Here is a 17,778-nt window from a genome sequence, read left to right as displayed (position 1 = left end):
CTCAGTCCCACTTGAGAGGGAGAAGAAAGCAATCACAGCACAAGGAGGGAGGGAGGGAAGGACCTAGGAGGGAAAGTGGATGAGGTGGGGGAAAGAGGGGAACCAGATCTGGTATTGGGGGAGAGAAAAGGACTGAAGCCCTGAAAGGCAACAGAAAGAATGGAAACAGGTAACCTCAGAGGAAGGAGGTTAGGGGGACGCTCCAGAATGTATCAGCGACCTGGGAGGTGAAAGATTCTCAGGACCCAAAGGGAGGGACCTTACATGAAATTACCAAAAGTAGGAAAAGGGAACTTATAGAGCCCACTTCAAGCAGAAAGACGGGGCATCAAGTGAGGGAGGGGGTTGCCATCCCACAGTCAAAACTCTGACCCATAATTGTTCCTGTCTGAAACAACTGCAGAAGTGGAAATAGAAAGGAGACTTGAGGCCCAAAGTGGGATCCACCTCAAGGGGAAGTCCCAAGTCTGGACACTATTACTAAGGCTACGGAGTGTTCACAAAAAGGAACCTATCATGACTGCCCTCCGGGAAGACCCAACAATCAGCTTTAAGAGTCAATGCAGATGTTTATCCCCAACCAATGGACAGAAGCTGCTGACCCCTGTGGTTGAATTAGGGAAAAACTGGAAGAAGCTGAGGAGGCGGGTGACCCTGTAGGAGGACTAGCAGTCTGAATTAAACTTGACCCCCAAGATCTCTCAGGCACTGGACCATAAACCAGGCAGTATACACTAGCTGATATGAGGCCCCCAACACATATACAGCAAGGACTGCTGGGTCTGAGTTCAGTCAGAAAGGATGGACCTAACCCCCAAGAGATTGGAGGCCCCAGGGAATTTAGAGGTCTGGTGGGGTGGGGTGGGACATTCTTGTGGAGATAAGGGGTGAGGAGGAGGTATGGGATGTGGACCATCAGAGGGTGAACTGGGAGGGGAATAAAATCTGGAGTGTAAAATAGGTAGGTAGGTAGATAGATAGATAGATAGATAGATAGATAGATAGATAGATAATTACATTAAAAAATTAACCAAAGATTGGATTTTTATTTTTCCCATTTGACTCTTTGTATCACTGTGTTCTATCTCCCTCTACTGAAATTTTCCCACGGTCCCTTTTCCAACTTCCGTGGTATTCAAAATGTAATACACATATCTAAGAAGTTGAAACTATCATCTACAAATGAGATGACACATACCCAACATTTGTCTTTCATTCATTTAGAATGTAGAATTTTATGACTTCATTTTCCTTAAATGAATAGTACTGCACTGTGCACACACACATTTCATTATGGACATCCAGGTTGTTTCTGTTTCCTAGCTATTGTGGATAGAGCAGCAAAGAACACAGATAATAAGAATCTCTCTCCAGTACAAAATAGATCTTCTTGGATAAATGCCCAGGGGTGGAATCACTGGATCACAGGGTACATTTATTTCTAGCCCCTTGAGGAACTTCCATGCTGATTTCCATAGTGGCAAGACCAATTCACATTCTAATAGGACTAAGGGATCCTCTTTCATATCTTCACAACATGTATTGTCATTTGTTTTCTTAATCTTAGTCATTCTGTTTGAAATTTTATCTTATTTCATAAGATAAGATAATAAGATAAAAATAAGATAAAATTTCAAACAGTTTTAATTTAAATATGTCTGATTGCTAAGATATCTAACACTTAAAAATACTTCTTAGCATTCATATTTCTTCCTTTGAGAACTGTATTGGCTACTTTTCATCATCTTGACACAGGCTAGCATCATTTTAGAAGAAGAAACCTCAACTGAGAAAACACCCCAACCAGGTTGAGTCAGTAGGCAAACCTGTGTGATGCATTTTCTAGATTGGTTATGTGGTAGGGCCCAGACCATTGTGGTGGTCCTGAGAAGGTGGTCAAGAGAGTGAGTAAGAAAGCAGGCTGAGCAAGCCATGAGGTGCAAGCCAGTAAGTAGCATCCTTCCATGGTTTCTGCCTCAGATCATGACATCAAGTTCTGCTTTGAGTTCCTTTCCTCACTTCCTAGGATGCGAGACAACACACACGTTGTAAGATGTAATAAACCATTTCCTTAACCAAAAATGAAAGAAAGAAGAAAGAAGGAAGAAGAAAGAAAGAGAGAGAGAGAGAGAGAGAGAGAGAGAGAGAGAGAGAGAGAGAGGGAAAGAAAAGAAAAGAAAAGAAAAGAAAAGAAAAGAAAAGAAAAGAAAAGAAAAAAGAAAAGAAAAGAAAAGAGAAAGCCAGCTTGGTTGGCTTGTTTTTGAATTTTTTTTTTTTCTGCACAGATGACTTTTGATAAAAATGGATTTCATGCTACCTACTGTACTTTCAAGTTCTTGGTAAAGTTGAAAGCTTGATTGTTAAACAACCCCCCTTTAAATTGCAAGCAATTCATTTTTTAAAATTTGTTCTTGCAAAGTAGTATATGTCAGCAATTTCCTCTAAAATTGATTTATCTCCTTGGCAAACGACCTTGTGATGATGATGAAGGCAGTGATTATCATTAGTGATTTCCTTGTCCACATTTCTCAAAGACCTCCAGATCTCTTTCAAAAATCAGCAGAATTTAGAATATATTCTTTAAAGTAGCTTCTAGGATTAGTAAGAACTTTAAAACGTAATGGTTTGACATTGTAGGTGTTAAATATGACTTCTCTGAAATCATTACCTACCTACCAATTAGAAAGCTTTGCTAAAAATTAACATGTCATTCAAAATGAGTAGCTTTTAGTAAAATTGCTCCTTAGGAAAAGCCTGAATCAAAGTGCAGTTCCGTCCAATTGCACCAATCTCACTTGGAACTGTTTGCCGACATCCATTTTCTGAATCATACCTCTCTCGTTTGGAACTAAAAGTTCCTTTAAATGTTTGTTTTCTAACAAGTCACAGTTTAATCATTCAAGGGTCTTGGTGCTAAACTCAAGAGTAATTCTTATTTTTTTGTCTGCTTTTAAATGTATGACATTAGATTTATAGAATTCTATCATAACATAAAATTCTGTTTCACATATTTCATATTTCGCTTAATAATATTAAGTGATCATTTTGCTATGCTTGCGATGAGACATCCCAAAGTACAAAAGAAAGATGTATACTTTTAAATAAATTTCTAGCGAGTACTTGTATTTATATTTTCTAAAGCATTTTCATATACACTCATCACTGAATTTCAATCATTTGAGAATTTTTCTCATGTTTTTGGAGAAGAAATTGAAGACTTAGAGAAGCTACCAGATTTTTCAAAGCTTAAAACAGGCCATGTTTAATTGTGACATATAGCTAATACTCTGGATCTATGTTCCTCTTTAAGAATGCAGTATTTTTCCTAGGTAGTTTTGATAGATTTATGACCCACCCATTATAATTTTGAAGTTCAATTAACAATACAAATAATACATGATCTTTTTAGAAAGTCTGCACCTGCTTCCCATTCCCTGGGACTTGGCACTCGTGGGTTTTGTGCTAGCCATTACTTCCATCACTGCCATCTTTCTACTGGTTTCAGTGTTGTGAGCATGGTGGCAGCTGCAGCAGCATCTCAAGACTGTACTGATAACTCAGGACTGTGTTAGGTGTGGGCATTGTACTAAATTACGGTATATGAACGGTAATAGAACCAAGTTCAGTGTTCAGGAAAACACTAACGAGATAAAATGACAGAGTAGGGATCGGTTGATTGCTTAGTGGACAGGACACTTGCTAAACAAGGATGACGTCCTGAGTTTGAGTCTCCAGAAATGATAAAATACTGGGCCCAGTATTGGCCCTCTGTAGTCTCGGTGCAGCAAGATCGTAAGGGAAACAGGAGAAGGCCCTGAAGACCATGATATGGCTAGCTAGCCTGGCATGCTTGTGTGTAAGAGGAAGGCACAAACAACAAAGAGACTGTTCCAAAGAAAGTAGAAACTGCTGAGACACCCAAGGTTGTCCTCTGACCACTATACGCACACACTGTGACGTGTACATATTCACATTTATACACATAAACATGCACACAAACTTCATACGCACACACACACAGACAGGGAGGGAGGGAGGGAGAGAGGGAGGGAGGGAGGGGGAGAGAGGAGAAAGAGAGAGAGAGAGAGAGAGAGAGAGAGAGAGAGAGAGAGAGAGAGAGAGAAGAGAGAACATGAGTATGATGAACCAAGTCACTGGGAGGAGCATTAGAAACTACAAAGAGAAGAACTCATGAGGTCATGAGCATAGAAGGCATAGAAGTCAGGGGCTTCGGGAAAAAAGGTCAAAATCAAAAGCATAAATTAGCTGTAATGACAAAACCAAACCAAACAAATAAAATCACAGAGGATCTAAGCAAGTACAAGAAGGAGATCCATGTTAGAAGAGGAAAGAATACTAAGATGGCACCATAATGGTACAGAGTAAAGTGAGCAGGCCTGATCCTCTCAGCAGGAAGGTTGCTGAGGTAGTAATGGCATAGCAGGAAAGGCAGAGTCTCTCGGCCTCTAAGTCAACGTTAGAGACTCAAGGATGGCTTTGGGAATGACCATAGCATACTTCTTTTATATCATTAGTTAGAGACCATGTCTGTATCTTACAAACATTGTGTCATTTTAAAATAACACCCTTTTACTAGGCTCAGGAACATCACAGAAGAGAAGGCGCAAAGAGTGGGAGAACTGAAGACATGCAGCAAAAGTGATGTCTCCTGGAAGTGACAGAACCATTGCGTTCACGGTGAGTTACACAGCAGTTGTCCAAGAGTGGGCCAGAGCACTTCATCATGGGAGATATAAGTGTCCACGAGGCTTCTCACAGGAAGGGTGGAACTTTTTTTAGGGTTGCAGCCCCAGACAAGCAGCCCTTGTCCCACTGAGTAACTCCTCACCCACATCCAGGAAGCTAACTTAGACTGGAGAAAAGAATTAGGAGGGAGACTCCTTGAGAGAAAGTGGCTATAAAGAAGGGAACTGGATGATCAAAATAACTGAAATTCTTTATATGAGTATATAAGCCAGATACATTTTTAAAGATGAAAAATACTATATTAAAATTGGTTTGTTTATTTGTTTGCTGTGCATGTGTGTGTGTGAATATGTGTGTGCTGTAGTATGTGTATAAATCAGAAGATGACTTGGAAGGTCAGTTCTCCCTTCTACTAGGCAGGTTCTAAGCATGAAGCCCAGGCTGGTAGGCTTAGCAGTGAAGTGCCTCTACCCTCTGCTACGTCTAGCTAGCCCCTTGCTTATTTGTTTGTTTAAACAATCTAATGATAATTATTTTTAGCTCTATCTTTTAAAAATATTATATAGTTGCAGATATATTTTGGATCTATTATCTTGATATGTGCCTTTTATTGCTTGTCCCAAATATTTTACCTTCTTTTGTATTATATTTGATAATTCAAAGAGAAAACAAATGTAACAAAAGTATTTTTAAAACCCAAGATTTAAAAATTACATATGTGTAGATATAATTTTATACATATTTGAAGCATGAATATTTACTACATAACAAGAGCTGTGCTAAACTACCCATTATGAGAATGAACCTATTCTTCTCTACCTGCATTTTGGTTGATTCTTGTAGTATATATCTTTGAAACTATTAAACCAGACTATTGGGAAGTTTAGGATGAAAAACCTGTCTAGTGAACTGAACATCTTGTTTGGGGATAATCTTTACCTATAATGGACTTTTTATAAATTTTACTTTGAGATTGTTTACATATAGTAAGTTATATAACTTCCATATGAACAATAAGGTAGATGCATACACACACAGACACACTCACATACACACACACAAGCAAATGGTATGTAGATGAGAGCATATAGTCCCAGGTCTGAGGTAAATTTGTATACTCATGGGAACTAAGAGATGCATGTGAGAATGTTCACAACAGCTGTGTCCAATGACAACAAACTGCAAACCAAGTGTGGATTAACAGCAACATCGTTACCCAAATTGTGATGCAGTCATGTTACAGAACACTGCATAACAAAGAAAATTAACAGAATAATTATGAGATGACTTTAATGAATAATGTTCTAAAAATGAACACACACACACACACACAGCAAAGAGTCCATTTCCTGAAAACTCAAAGGCAGGCAGAACTACCATATATTGTATAGGAGTTACAGACTTTGGTTCTGAAAGAATTGACTGAAAAAGCAAGATGGTAGTTCACTTAAGACAGCTAAGATTTGGATGACACCCGAGGAGACCTAGCAGCTGCACACCTGGTTTTTCTAATTCCTGTGTACAGGTGCCATGAGTGCTTACTTTAAAGAGTGTGTGAAGCCAGGCAAATGCATTTTATGCATTTTCTTGATGTGAGCAATATCCACACTTAAAGGTTCTTTGGAACAAATATGACAAGAAAGGAGTTTGAAATTACTCTGTGAGAAACAAAAGAAAGATATGAGTAGACCAAAAGAAAATTGGGGGAGAAAGGAGACCTCTTTGTTCTGTTTGGGATAAAGGCTCACAAATCAGACCCCAAGGGAAGCTAAGGAGGATCTCCTGTAAGATTATGAAGCAGGCTTCTCTTTCACCTCTTTCAAGAGACCTTTGATCGGGTCACTACTCTTTTATGATTAGAGTACTTCAGTGAAATCAAAGAATGCTTAATGCAAACGAAAACTAAAAGGCAAGTGGGGTAGAACAGAATCCAAGCAAAATCTTCCTACATTTCTTTCTTTTTTTTCCCCATATTTTTTTATTGGGTATTTATTTCAATTACATTTCCAATGCTATCCCAAAAGTCCCCCACACGCTCCCCCACCCACTCCCCTACCCACCCACTCCCACTTCTTGGCCCTGGCGTTCCCCTGTATTGAGCCATGTAAAGTTTGCATGACCAATGGGCCTCTCTTTCCACTGATGGCCAACTAGGCCATCTTCTGATTCATATGCAGCTAGAGACAAGAGCTCCAGGGGGGTTATGTTAGTTCTCTACTGCAAAAGGATAATAATGCTAACTCTCTTGTGATTTAGAAACAAACAAACAAACAAACAAACAAACAAAAATCAGACAGGTTGAGGTGGCAAGTCAAATGGCAAATTGGCTAACTGGGCTTTGAGTTTTCTTTCTTGACTTTGTAAGTATTTATTTCTAAGAATTATATTTCATTCTTTAAAACCAAAAGCAGTAGTATCACATTAAAAAATTAAGAACCAAAATCATTTCATTTCTGTTTTTTTTAGTAGGAAATGGAAAAATCTGGCCATGCTGGACCTCATTATTAGATGACCAAGTTGGCCAGCATAGTGTAGCACTGTCACAGTCAACAAGGATATGATTTATACAGGGCCACCATCGTACCCTCCTTAACAATCTCTTGATCTTTAGTCCCCAGCTTTTGCTACCTAGCTTAGCACTGAAATGAATCTAAATATTGCCTCCCTTCTTACATGATTTCAAATACTTGGTGACTATATCTCTTAATTTCCTACTTCTTTCAGGAAAATTAGTCCCTTAATAATCCCTTTAGAAGTAATAATAGTTTCTGAAAGGCATGCATTTTTTTTACACCATGACTGTGAGTATAAATATAAATGTTACACTTGGACAATGTTACCAATCCTGCCACCTAAGTAGTAGGATTGTTAACAAGAAATGCAGCCATAGGCACTGCTTACCATGTGAGAGATGGCTAATGAAGCCTGCTGCCAGGTGTCCAATAAAATCTTCTCATCTATTTCAAAGTTGGCTTCCAGAACTTCTAAAGGGGGATCAGATCTACCCTTCAGAAATGTTCCCACCTTTGGTTTGACGGTAGTATTTTCTGGAGAATTGGATATTCGAGGAACTAGAGGAATTCTTTAGGGGGGAAAAAACAAGTATAAGGGTTTCATTGAAAAGATTTTATTTTTGTGACTGTGTTCTTTTGCTTTGTTTTGTTGCTTTGAATCACATTTCCAAAATTTCCTAGAAGAATTAATTGAAAGGGATATGATTGGAAAATGCTGTATTCACAATTATATGGTCTATAAAAGCTTGCTAATAATAGGAAGCTTACAGCAAGAAACAATAAGACTTTTTTCAGATTTAGTTCTCAATAATTAAAATAGGAGTATTAGATAACAGTGATTATGAAGAGAGACTATTCTCGTCATATCTCCAGGGCACACACTCCCTGTGAGGGTAAATCACTATGGGTAAAGTAAACCTAATGAAACACATTCAAGATGGCCACTATCACTTGGTATCCTGACATGCAAAAGTGGAACTAATACAAATTGGACTGGAGCTGTTAAACAGAGGTGATGACATTGTAATTGGAGTCATCCTCTGGTGACAAAAATATACAAAGGGCCTTAAGTGTAGAGAAGGAATTGAGAAAAAGAAATAAAAAAGAGTAACTCTAAAGATGACTTGGTTGATGTTTTAAACAAAGAGCAACTATCACCAGCCAGAATAGCGTTTGTTTCTATAGAGTGAGGAAGCAGGAGGCTGGAACAGTGGTTTAGAAAGATGATTGTGAACTCCAGAAAACAACTAGCTTGCTTTTGCTTGGAAGCATCAAATGAGATTTCTTGAACTTAACACACTGATTTTTCACAATGTGTGAAAGTTTGAGTGAGACTTCTCAATATAGGTTCATATAATCAAATGCGTAATCCTCAGTTGGTGAACTGTTTGAGAAGGATTAGGAGTTTGGGACATGGTTGTTGGAGTATTTATGGTTTGGTTGTAGGAGGTGTGCCACTGGAGGTGGGCTTTGAGGTTTCCAAAAACACATGTCAGGCCTAGTTGTTTTATCTGCTTGCTTTCTGCAGATCAGGGTATAAATCAGCTACTTCTTCCAACACCATGCTGGTTTGCTTCCTATGAGGATAGTCATGGAATAATCCTCTAAAACTGTAATGAAGCCCCCAATTTAATGCTTTCCTTGTATGCTTTGGTCATTCATGGTATATTCTCAGAGAAGTAGAATAGTATCTAAAACCTAGTACTTGGAACTTTTATGATCTACAATAACTAACTGTAATGCATTGAAAATACATTCACGTATTGAATTATATTTTAATAACAAATTACTGCTAACTCAAAGCCATTCAAGTTCCAATAAAACCATATACGTGATCATCTCCAGACATTTTACATAGCATAACACTTTGCTGTGTGAAACAGTAGTCATGGCATATCATCTAGAAAAAGATTTTGAATTTATGACCCACTGATGTTCAAGCAGAATCATCTATCTGTATGGCCATGGGCTTTGAATTATTCACTTGGAGGAGCTCAGAGCCTTACTTACTGCTTGTCAAAGAGTCTAAGAGAATGACTGTCCCTCCTCCATAATCTATCAATTGCCAATTGCTCAGCAAAAAAGTAAGGCGATATGAGCTCCTCCCCTACCCATGATTGGGTGTGGACAGGCTTTGTCTTGTTCAGACACAGTACAGGCAAATGCAGCTCCTGTGGGCTTGTGTTTGCAATGGTACATCATGTCCTGATGGTAGCATTTTGTAGCTTCTTTATCTCCTGTCTCTTTCATTCTTTCCTCTCAGTCCTTCTGTAGTATTCCCTGGGACTTGGATGGTGTGGTAGAAATGTCATGTGTGGGGTTGAGTGCTCACGTATTGGAAGTACTTTGAGCATCAGTGAGTCCCTGCCTCACGGGCAGGAGGGAGGGATGACTACTGTGTGAGGGCGCCGAGAGATGGATAGTGATAGTAATCAGAGCATGTGACACTGCCTAAAACCAAATTTAATCAATAAAATAGAAAAGGGATGTGTGAACGAGGACAAACGTGGGCACATAGTAGTTGTAGGTAGTTGTTGATGAGTAAGGGCTTAGAATTCATTTCTTGGGGAAAAAAATCCCTGTAGTACTGGTAGTTCTGTCACTATCTTGAGATATGAAATTAGTAATGGTACTTGAATTTCTGAGCCTCACTTGTTGGAATAATACAAAGACATCATTGAGGTTGTCATCATGACTAATTCTTTATCAACAAATACAACTGTTACTATGAAAATATTATATTGCTACCATTATTGGTATTTTAGGGTTGTTGGGTGGAATGAGGTAGAAAACATATGTACAACTGCTTAACACTTTCCCTGTTCCTTTCTACATATTATGGAGTGTGATTGCTTAGGTGGTGGGCTGGTTGGTGTCCTGACTGACTGACTATCTCAGAAGTTTTGTCAAAGCAGTGATTTGAGGTTAAGATCAGAAAAAAAGTTGCTCTGAATAAAAAAAGAAAGAAAAAGGAAAAAAGAAAAAAGAACTGCCTGTTCTTCTATGGGCTTATTGTACAAGCCAGCATTAATAGCTTCCCCATTATGCCTGGTTTGCTTTTATGTACTAAGAACAGAATGCACTGCCACTCCAGACACTGAACTCAGTCTCTTTGGGTGATTCTAATGGTTCCTACTGCCACTGGTCTTCATTATTGGTTTTGATTTCAAAGGTTTTTTTTTTTTTTTTTTTTTTTTTTTTTTTTTTTTTTTTTGCATCTTGCCCAATGCTATTAACTTGGGACAGGAAGAGGGTGCACACTCACCTTTTGTGTATACAGATTATATATGTGTCTGACAGAAATATGATAATATTAGATGGAAGGATATAAGCATGGACAAATGGACTTTAGGTCATTGCATAACCTAATGCAGTAATGACTTCTTAAGTTATTTTTGGAACAAGTGAGGGAAAAACAAAAAATGGAGAACACGTAATACTCACAATTAAAATATTGTATATATGTAAGAGTGGGTGGGCCATTGTATATTATCCAATAACAAAAGAAGCCATCCTTTGTTGAGAGTTTGGGGACTAGATTTTTAAGTGTTCCAATTTCCAGACATGGTCCCAGATACCTTGTTGATTCTATTTTCTGTGATTCTCACATGGAACCCACTTTTACTACAATGGAAATTGAGGCTTACATTGAGTTGCAGTGGCTTGACAGACAAGCAAGTTCTTATCCTACTTATAGAGCTAGTAAGAGTTAGTCAGTGACAGATTCAGTATCTAAACTAGACCTATCTGGTTTCAAAATAAATTCATCATGCTATATTGTGTTTATACAACTCTTACACTTATGCTGATTGAGCAAGGTTCTAGGCAAAGGTCCTTTCATTAAATATAAAATACATAGCTCATATCCTTGGAGATTCAAACATAGCATTCAGTGTCTACATATTGCTTTAGAAATCGAACTTCTGCTAGTACCTTCATCTTGATACTGGACCTTTTCTCTTTTCTCGTGCCGTGCTGACTAATCACCAGGAAATACTATTTTAATTTTTATTATTTTAAAATTTACTTCCAAATAACACATTTACTCCTAAATGATTTTGAATTTTGTTTTCAAGTGTTCTGTCTTAAGTCACATAAGTAAAGTTAAACCAGATCTTAGTGTTTAATCGCTGGAAAACACACCATGGGGATCACAACCGCTTCCCTTGCCCACCCTTTGTGATGCCATCTTCTCTATCTTCTCCAATCTCTCAGAATCTGAGTTATTGTCCTCCCTCCTCTAACCTCAGATGACTTATATGGCTAAAAATGTAATTGGTCTTTATCCTACAAAAAGTTCCCCTTTCTGTTGGCACCAATTTGGTATCTTTCAGTTTCCTGAGTCATGATCATATACTGCTGAGCTTTTACAATTTCTCAGTTTCCTTGCCTGAAAAGAAGAATGGCAATCCTATCTATTTCTGTTTACACAATTCTCCTCTCTCTCTCTCTCTCTCTCTCTCTCTCTCTCTTTCATTCTCTTTTCCTCTCTCCTTCCCTCCCTCCCTCCCTCCTTCCCTCCCCCACATACACACACACACACACACACACACACACACAAATAAACAATCAGGTTCTCTTATTTACATTCCTAATCCCTTACTAGAGATTTTTGGAACTAACTGTATTTCTCAATACAAAACTGATACCCAGAGGGGAATTTTGTGGAAAATGACATAAAACAAACTATACCTTTATAACTAAAGAGTAAATATTAACTACTAACAAGATAAACAATCATATTACCTCAAGTTAATGTCACAGCAAAGTCTTTAGAAAAAGTTCAGTGTTTTAGAATATTTGGGAATTCTCACTATCAGCAGCATGATTTACAATTTAAAATCTCTGTGCTCTATGTTCAAAACAATTCTACTGTAACAAATATAGTGATCTGCATTACCTGAGCTGGCTTTCTGAAATTTCTTTACCATCAAGCTGAACCAATGGGACCCGAGTAAATTTCTTACTGTCTTCCAGAGGGATTTTGGATTCCATTGCTCTGTAATAATCTTGAAGGAGTCTTTTGGTATCTTGAAAACGGTTCACTTCTGCCTTTAATACAGAAAGTGAATATCAATACCCAAAGAACAGACTAATCTGCATGTATTTCCATAATATGTACATGTTGGTTGAAAGGAATTTTCTAGAAAGAGCCATGATTATTTCTTTGTCCATAAAGATTTCATAATTATTAAAGAAAGCAAACAACTTTGCACTTGGTATGTTTACTGAGTGAGATTTCACTTAACCAGGGTTATACATTTTAATTGGTTTTATAGATGCTTCAGTTAACTAACTTCTTTGTCCTAGCAATAATTCAATCATCACGGGGCCCCACACATACAAGACCAAAATAAAAACAACACTAGTTCTAGTCCTCTGGTACAATACAAACTGTTTGTGGAAACATGACAACCAAACCAACCGTACAAAGTGAAACAGTGATTCTCTCAATACAGTTTCTCTTCTTGCTTAATGTGAACAAGATAGACATAACTCCTCCTCTCCTCTGTGGGAGACGCTAGAAGAGACCTTGAAGGAAGTAGAGCAGTGCAGAGGAATGGGTTGTAAAATGATCAGCAGTAATACATGTGTGCTTGTTGTCTTCCAGTCAGTGACGGTTTGCCCTTGTACCACACAGGGGCTGCGCATGGGCTGGGCATGTGTTCTGTGAGTCCCTGCACAGTCCTAATGCTACAAAGGTAGTTCCTCCACTTCCAACCCATTATTTCTCTACTATAGATAGTTCCTTGATTGAAGAAAGAAGGATTATGCAGCATTTTCCAGAGACAATTATGTAATTACCATGTTTTCTAGTGTAGCTTGCATGGAACCCATTTGGGGAGGTAATTATCTAGTTGTTTGTGAGCTAATGTAGGTGACTGAAGATTTTCTGAGGGATCGTTACCTTTAGTCCCTGACAAACACTACAGCTTCTGATTTTGAGCATTCTGGACAAAATACAAGCTGCCCCAGTGATCTACTACTTGATGGATCGTCCCATCACCATGTTCTTTCTTCATGTGATGAACTGAAAGTTATTCTCCAGCATATCCACTCTTGGCTTTGATGAAGTTTATTGCGTAGTACCAAACAAAGCTATATGTGTCATACCCGTGAAGCTGAACTATTAGGACAATATTGTTGAGACGTAGTGTTTCAGAAGGACTATTGACTCTGTGGTCACACCCAGTTTCTTCTTTCACTTACTAGATGAAAGTATTGAGCAAATAGTGCCATCCCAGTTTACCTCAGTTTCCTTATCTATGAAATGAGGATGACGACAGAACCTTTAGCATGAGGCTGTTGTCATCGTTTACTGTGCTCTGGAAATTTCTGAGAGTAGTGGTTGGCATGTACTCTGATGTTTGAGTTTACTTTGTCTTCTGTGGGCATTGCTTCAGGATCTTAGGATAAAAAAACCCAAATCTATATATTAATGAGTGGATACATCCATATCATTCCACAAGAATGGTTTATGTCTCTGACTCATGAAAGTGACTCTTCAGTGTGCTGTGCCTTCATCACTGGATCTCAGCTGCTTCTTCCATAAGCATTTGTTAAGACTGGTTTGCGATATTTTCTTGCTATGCATTCAAACTGATACCCTGAGCTCTTGTCTGATGAGTTTAGGCCAGTAGAGCACTTGACTTAGTAATGTGTAAACTATGTATTATGGAGCTAAGCATACTCCTTAATAGGCTTAATAATGTTCTTAATGATGTCTCAGTATTGTCCTTTGGTTGAAACTCTTTTTAATCAATCTTATCTTTACAATCCATATAACACGACTACATAGTTTTCCTTCTTCTGATATCCCGATTCCTTTAAACCTCCCATGTGGCTATAATATAGTTCTTCACCAACAGGGAGTACACTTCAAGTCATTTATTTATTACAGGAGTAATACTTTTGTTTCTGTGCATTCACACCTATTTGAGAAAGTCTGAATTAGACACACCAAGAGTTAATAATATAATATTGATAACAACATACTATAGTGATACTAATATGAATGTAGATTCTTTGAAAGAATCAGTTGTACTATATTTCAATTTTTTGAATGGGTATAAGGTGAGTGCAATGTCTGTGTCACAAAAGAACACGAACTGAGTTGTTCAGGCATCATGACACACCATTAGACACTGAAGGCCACTTGGACAGAAACTCTTCAGAACAAAAGTATATGATCTGGTAACCTGGATAGCTACTGAGCAGATAATGGACATGGAGAATATACAGTGTTGGCGCAATGAGAAAGGGAAGCATCCTAAGGTGCTTCCTAAGCATCCCCAGTGAGGTCAAACAATATATTGGTGCAAAACGGGACAGTCAAAGATTTACCTCATCATGTCTGACCCAAAACATAGCTTTGTCCTAAAGAATATGAGAGACAGGTTACTCCAAGTCAAGTATGAGTAGACTGTGAGGGACCATGGATTTAAGTTGCTCTAAACTGCATGTTTCATTGTGGAAGAAGCTTAAAAAATCTAAGACAGTAAAAAAATGAATTAATGCATCTGTCAAATAAATTGATGGGCATATTAGTAGCTGTGTTATAGTTTAACAAAGAACAAAACAAGAACAAAAAGTACAGGCAAACACCACACACACACACACACACACACACACACCTGTAGTTTAAAGATGGAAACTGAAACTATGGAAAAAAAATACTAAGGTAGGAGCTACTATAATTCCTGAGGGTTTTCTGTTTTTTTAGGTTTCTGTTGACTTTTTAGACCTGCCCTTGGAGCAGGGACTGTCTCATTTGAGGATGAAACTTCTAGAATTGAAGGGTCATCTGTTTAGAAAAGATTTGCTGAAAACCTACGATGTCTAAGTCATATCACCAGAGATACTTTATCATTTTCTAAAGTATCTTCTAAGTTCATCAGTTATGATGAGAAATGGTTCCCCTTCCATTTCCTCTATGAACCTCTATGTCTGTTAACAAAAATTAAGTAAGTATAGCTTGGCCATGATAGCTTTGATAGTCTCCTAAACATCAATAATTTTAGACAAATTTGGCCATGACTCTTAACCCCTAGCCTCCCTCAGGACATAAGGCAATTGATCCATTGTAAAAATTTTGTGTGTGTGTGTTTGAAATGCACATTTTAAGACAAGCCCTTTTCTTTTTATCAGTTTTTTAATGCAGGAATGCCTTCCTCAAGATCCACAAAACCATCATTTCAAAGTATAGTTATTTCTCAAGGCAGATAGCATTTTAAGGCTCCTATATAAGGGAAGGAAACTAACTTCGTATCTACACAGGCACATAGCAGGTGCACAAAATCATACTCTGACACATATATACATGAAATTCAAAGTTAAAAAACTACAAAGCAAACACAATTGACCCCACGCCTCCATCCTGTATCAATCCTTGAGCTCTCAAATTCTGTGTCTATAGTCATTTTGTCTTGTGACATCTAACAGCTAAAGGCTGATATGTTTTTCTCCCCTGATCACAGCAATGGTACCCATGGTTGTAATGTAGCCCAGAAATTATGGTAGGGCAGATTTCCCTGGCTATTGTGGCCACCTTTAAGTATTTGAGAATCTGATCAGGTAAATACCCCCATTTCAGACAGCGTCTCTGCAATCTCACAGAAACTTCATAGGGATGCAGAGATGTCCAGTAGCTGCTTGAGATGCAATGTCTGTGTGATTGCTTGGCTGGGATAAAACAAACAAACAAACAAACAAAACAATTTTTGTTAGCTAATTTTACTTGGCAAGGCAGAATGCATACCACGCAGAGAATGCATACCACACAAAATAGGCGAAATGAGCAAAAAATGATTTATGCTCAGACCCCTAACATTCCAGATGGACTTGTTCCCTGAGAAATAAGGTTGTAAAGAGGGCCTATGTCACCATGTCCGGCTGTCCCTACCTGCATCAGGGAAAAGAAATGGTTCATTGTGATTCCGATAGAGTCCTGCAGCCAGCTCTCATTAATGATATCAAGCCTCTCCTGTTCCGCCTCTTCCTTCCTCGCTTCGCAGATGTCCCATAGGCGGTCTCGCAGATCCTGAGTGGGAAGAGAAACAGAGCAGCTGTGTTTGAGAATCGTGCCTTGTACAACTTCTGTGCCATGGACCCGAGAGCCGTTGTTTCTGGAGATGTCTCTTTCGAAGACACACCTAACAAGTTTGTGCGTTAGACTCATTTATTTGGAGGATGATCCTCTTGTTCTCTCTGATCAGATGCCCACAGGTCTCACAAATCCACTTCTATCCCATTTCCCATGGAAAGCTCTACTTGTGCGTTAGTTTCTTTGTTAAAGTGGTATCACTTTATGTGAATTTAAAAACAAAACAAAACAAAAGCAAATATTGTTGGTGGGGAAAAATACACTTTTACATTCGAACCAAGACCATGAATTTGTTGCTTATCACAAATACAGCATCCTTTGACAAAAAGTCGTTTGTAAAGGGGATGATCAACAACAGCTAAGCAGCATACCAGGCTGTGGCCAGTAAGGAAGAATGTGAATAGGATAATGTATAACATCATATTTACACATAGCAATAGGCCTATAGTATGGGCATTTGGGAATATTTCATTTGTTTTATAATTTATATATATGTATACCAAAATTATAGTGGTTCTGAGTATTGAGTTCTTCTTAAGTGTATTGTTGACATATCTGATCACCCAGTAAATGCCAGTAAGCATCATTAATTATCTCACTCCTTATCTTTATTTTTATTAAGAGGATACTGGGTCATAGAAAAGGTGTTTTCCTCACGTGAGTAGATGGTAAAGCTAGGATGTGAATCTTTGGGCTCGAGTAATGTGTAGCACTAAGTTATGCTCCAGAAGTGATATTAGATAAGAGTAGAATTTAAGACATCAAGTACTTTAGGGGCTGATGTGGCTACACTGTTTCTAGGAATAGACAGCCCTGCAGGTACACTTTGTCATTCTGTCTTCATGCATTGGGTAATGCTTCCTTGGAGAAGCAGTTTGCTGATGACTTTAGGTGCTTGTACATAGATTCCTATGCTGACACCTAACACATTAACCCATTGGCTATATTTCTATGCCTATAAAATGGGATTGTTCCTGGCAAGTACCTAGGATCACTGCTGTGTGGATAAAATAGGAGAGTGGCAGCAACTGCTGAATGCTGGGTATTTAGAAATGGTGGTTGCCACACTATATAGTCAGTGTGCCAAAATCTGTTGCATTGAAAGAGGATAGAGGTGTCTGAGCTACAGTAGCTTCAATGTTTCATTTTCAAAGATCACCTATGCACAAAACACAAAAATATAAAAGGGTAGAGCTGAGTTTTCAACTAACATTCCCTATATCACTTTTAAAAAATGGATGTGAAGCCTGGTGTGGTGATAAGTCTTTCTTTATGCCCAGCAATCGGGAGGCAGAGGCAGGTGGAACTGAGTTTACAGAGTTCCAGGATAGCCAGGGCTGCACAGAGAAACCCTGTCTCAAAAATAAACAAATGGATGTACTTATCCCAAACCTAACTTTAACCATTCATAGGCATGAAAAGAAGGCACTTTTTGTTTAGACTTCATAATTTTCT

The 17,778-nt window shown here is 38.3% G+C and overlaps 1 protein-coding gene across 2 annotated transcripts in view; it reads right to left on the bottom strand.

Annotated features, from left to right (window-relative positions):
• The window catches only part of Spef2 (sperm flagellar and cilia associated 2), a 167,303-nt gene that overhangs the window by 45,452 nt on the left and 104,073 nt on the right, over nucleotides 1–17,778 (bottom strand). For both annotated transcript variants that reach the window (XM_021183947.3, XM_085831427.1), the window contains exons 24-26: nucleotides 16,123–16,260; nucleotides 12,121–12,272; nucleotides 7,609–7,789 (exon numbers count right to left, since the gene is read on the bottom strand). In XM_021183947.3, coding sequence (XP_021039606.1) covers nucleotides 7,609–7,789; nucleotides 12,121–12,272; nucleotides 16,123–16,260 — 471 coding nt within the window. The remainder of the gene's footprint in view (nucleotides 1–7,608; nucleotides 7,790–12,120; nucleotides 12,273–16,122; nucleotides 16,261–17,778) is intronic.

The sequence above is a fragment of the Mus caroli genome, unplaced genomic scaffold (genome assembly GCF_978045245.1).
Source record: "Mus caroli unplaced genomic scaffold, Mus_caroli_1 scaffold_16, whole genome shotgun sequence".
NCBI lineage: Eukaryota > Metazoa > Chordata > Mammalia > Rodentia > Muridae > Mus > Mus caroli.
The sequence above is the reverse complement of the archived record's forward strand: the minus strand, read 5'-3'. Positions and strand labels throughout refer to the sequence as shown.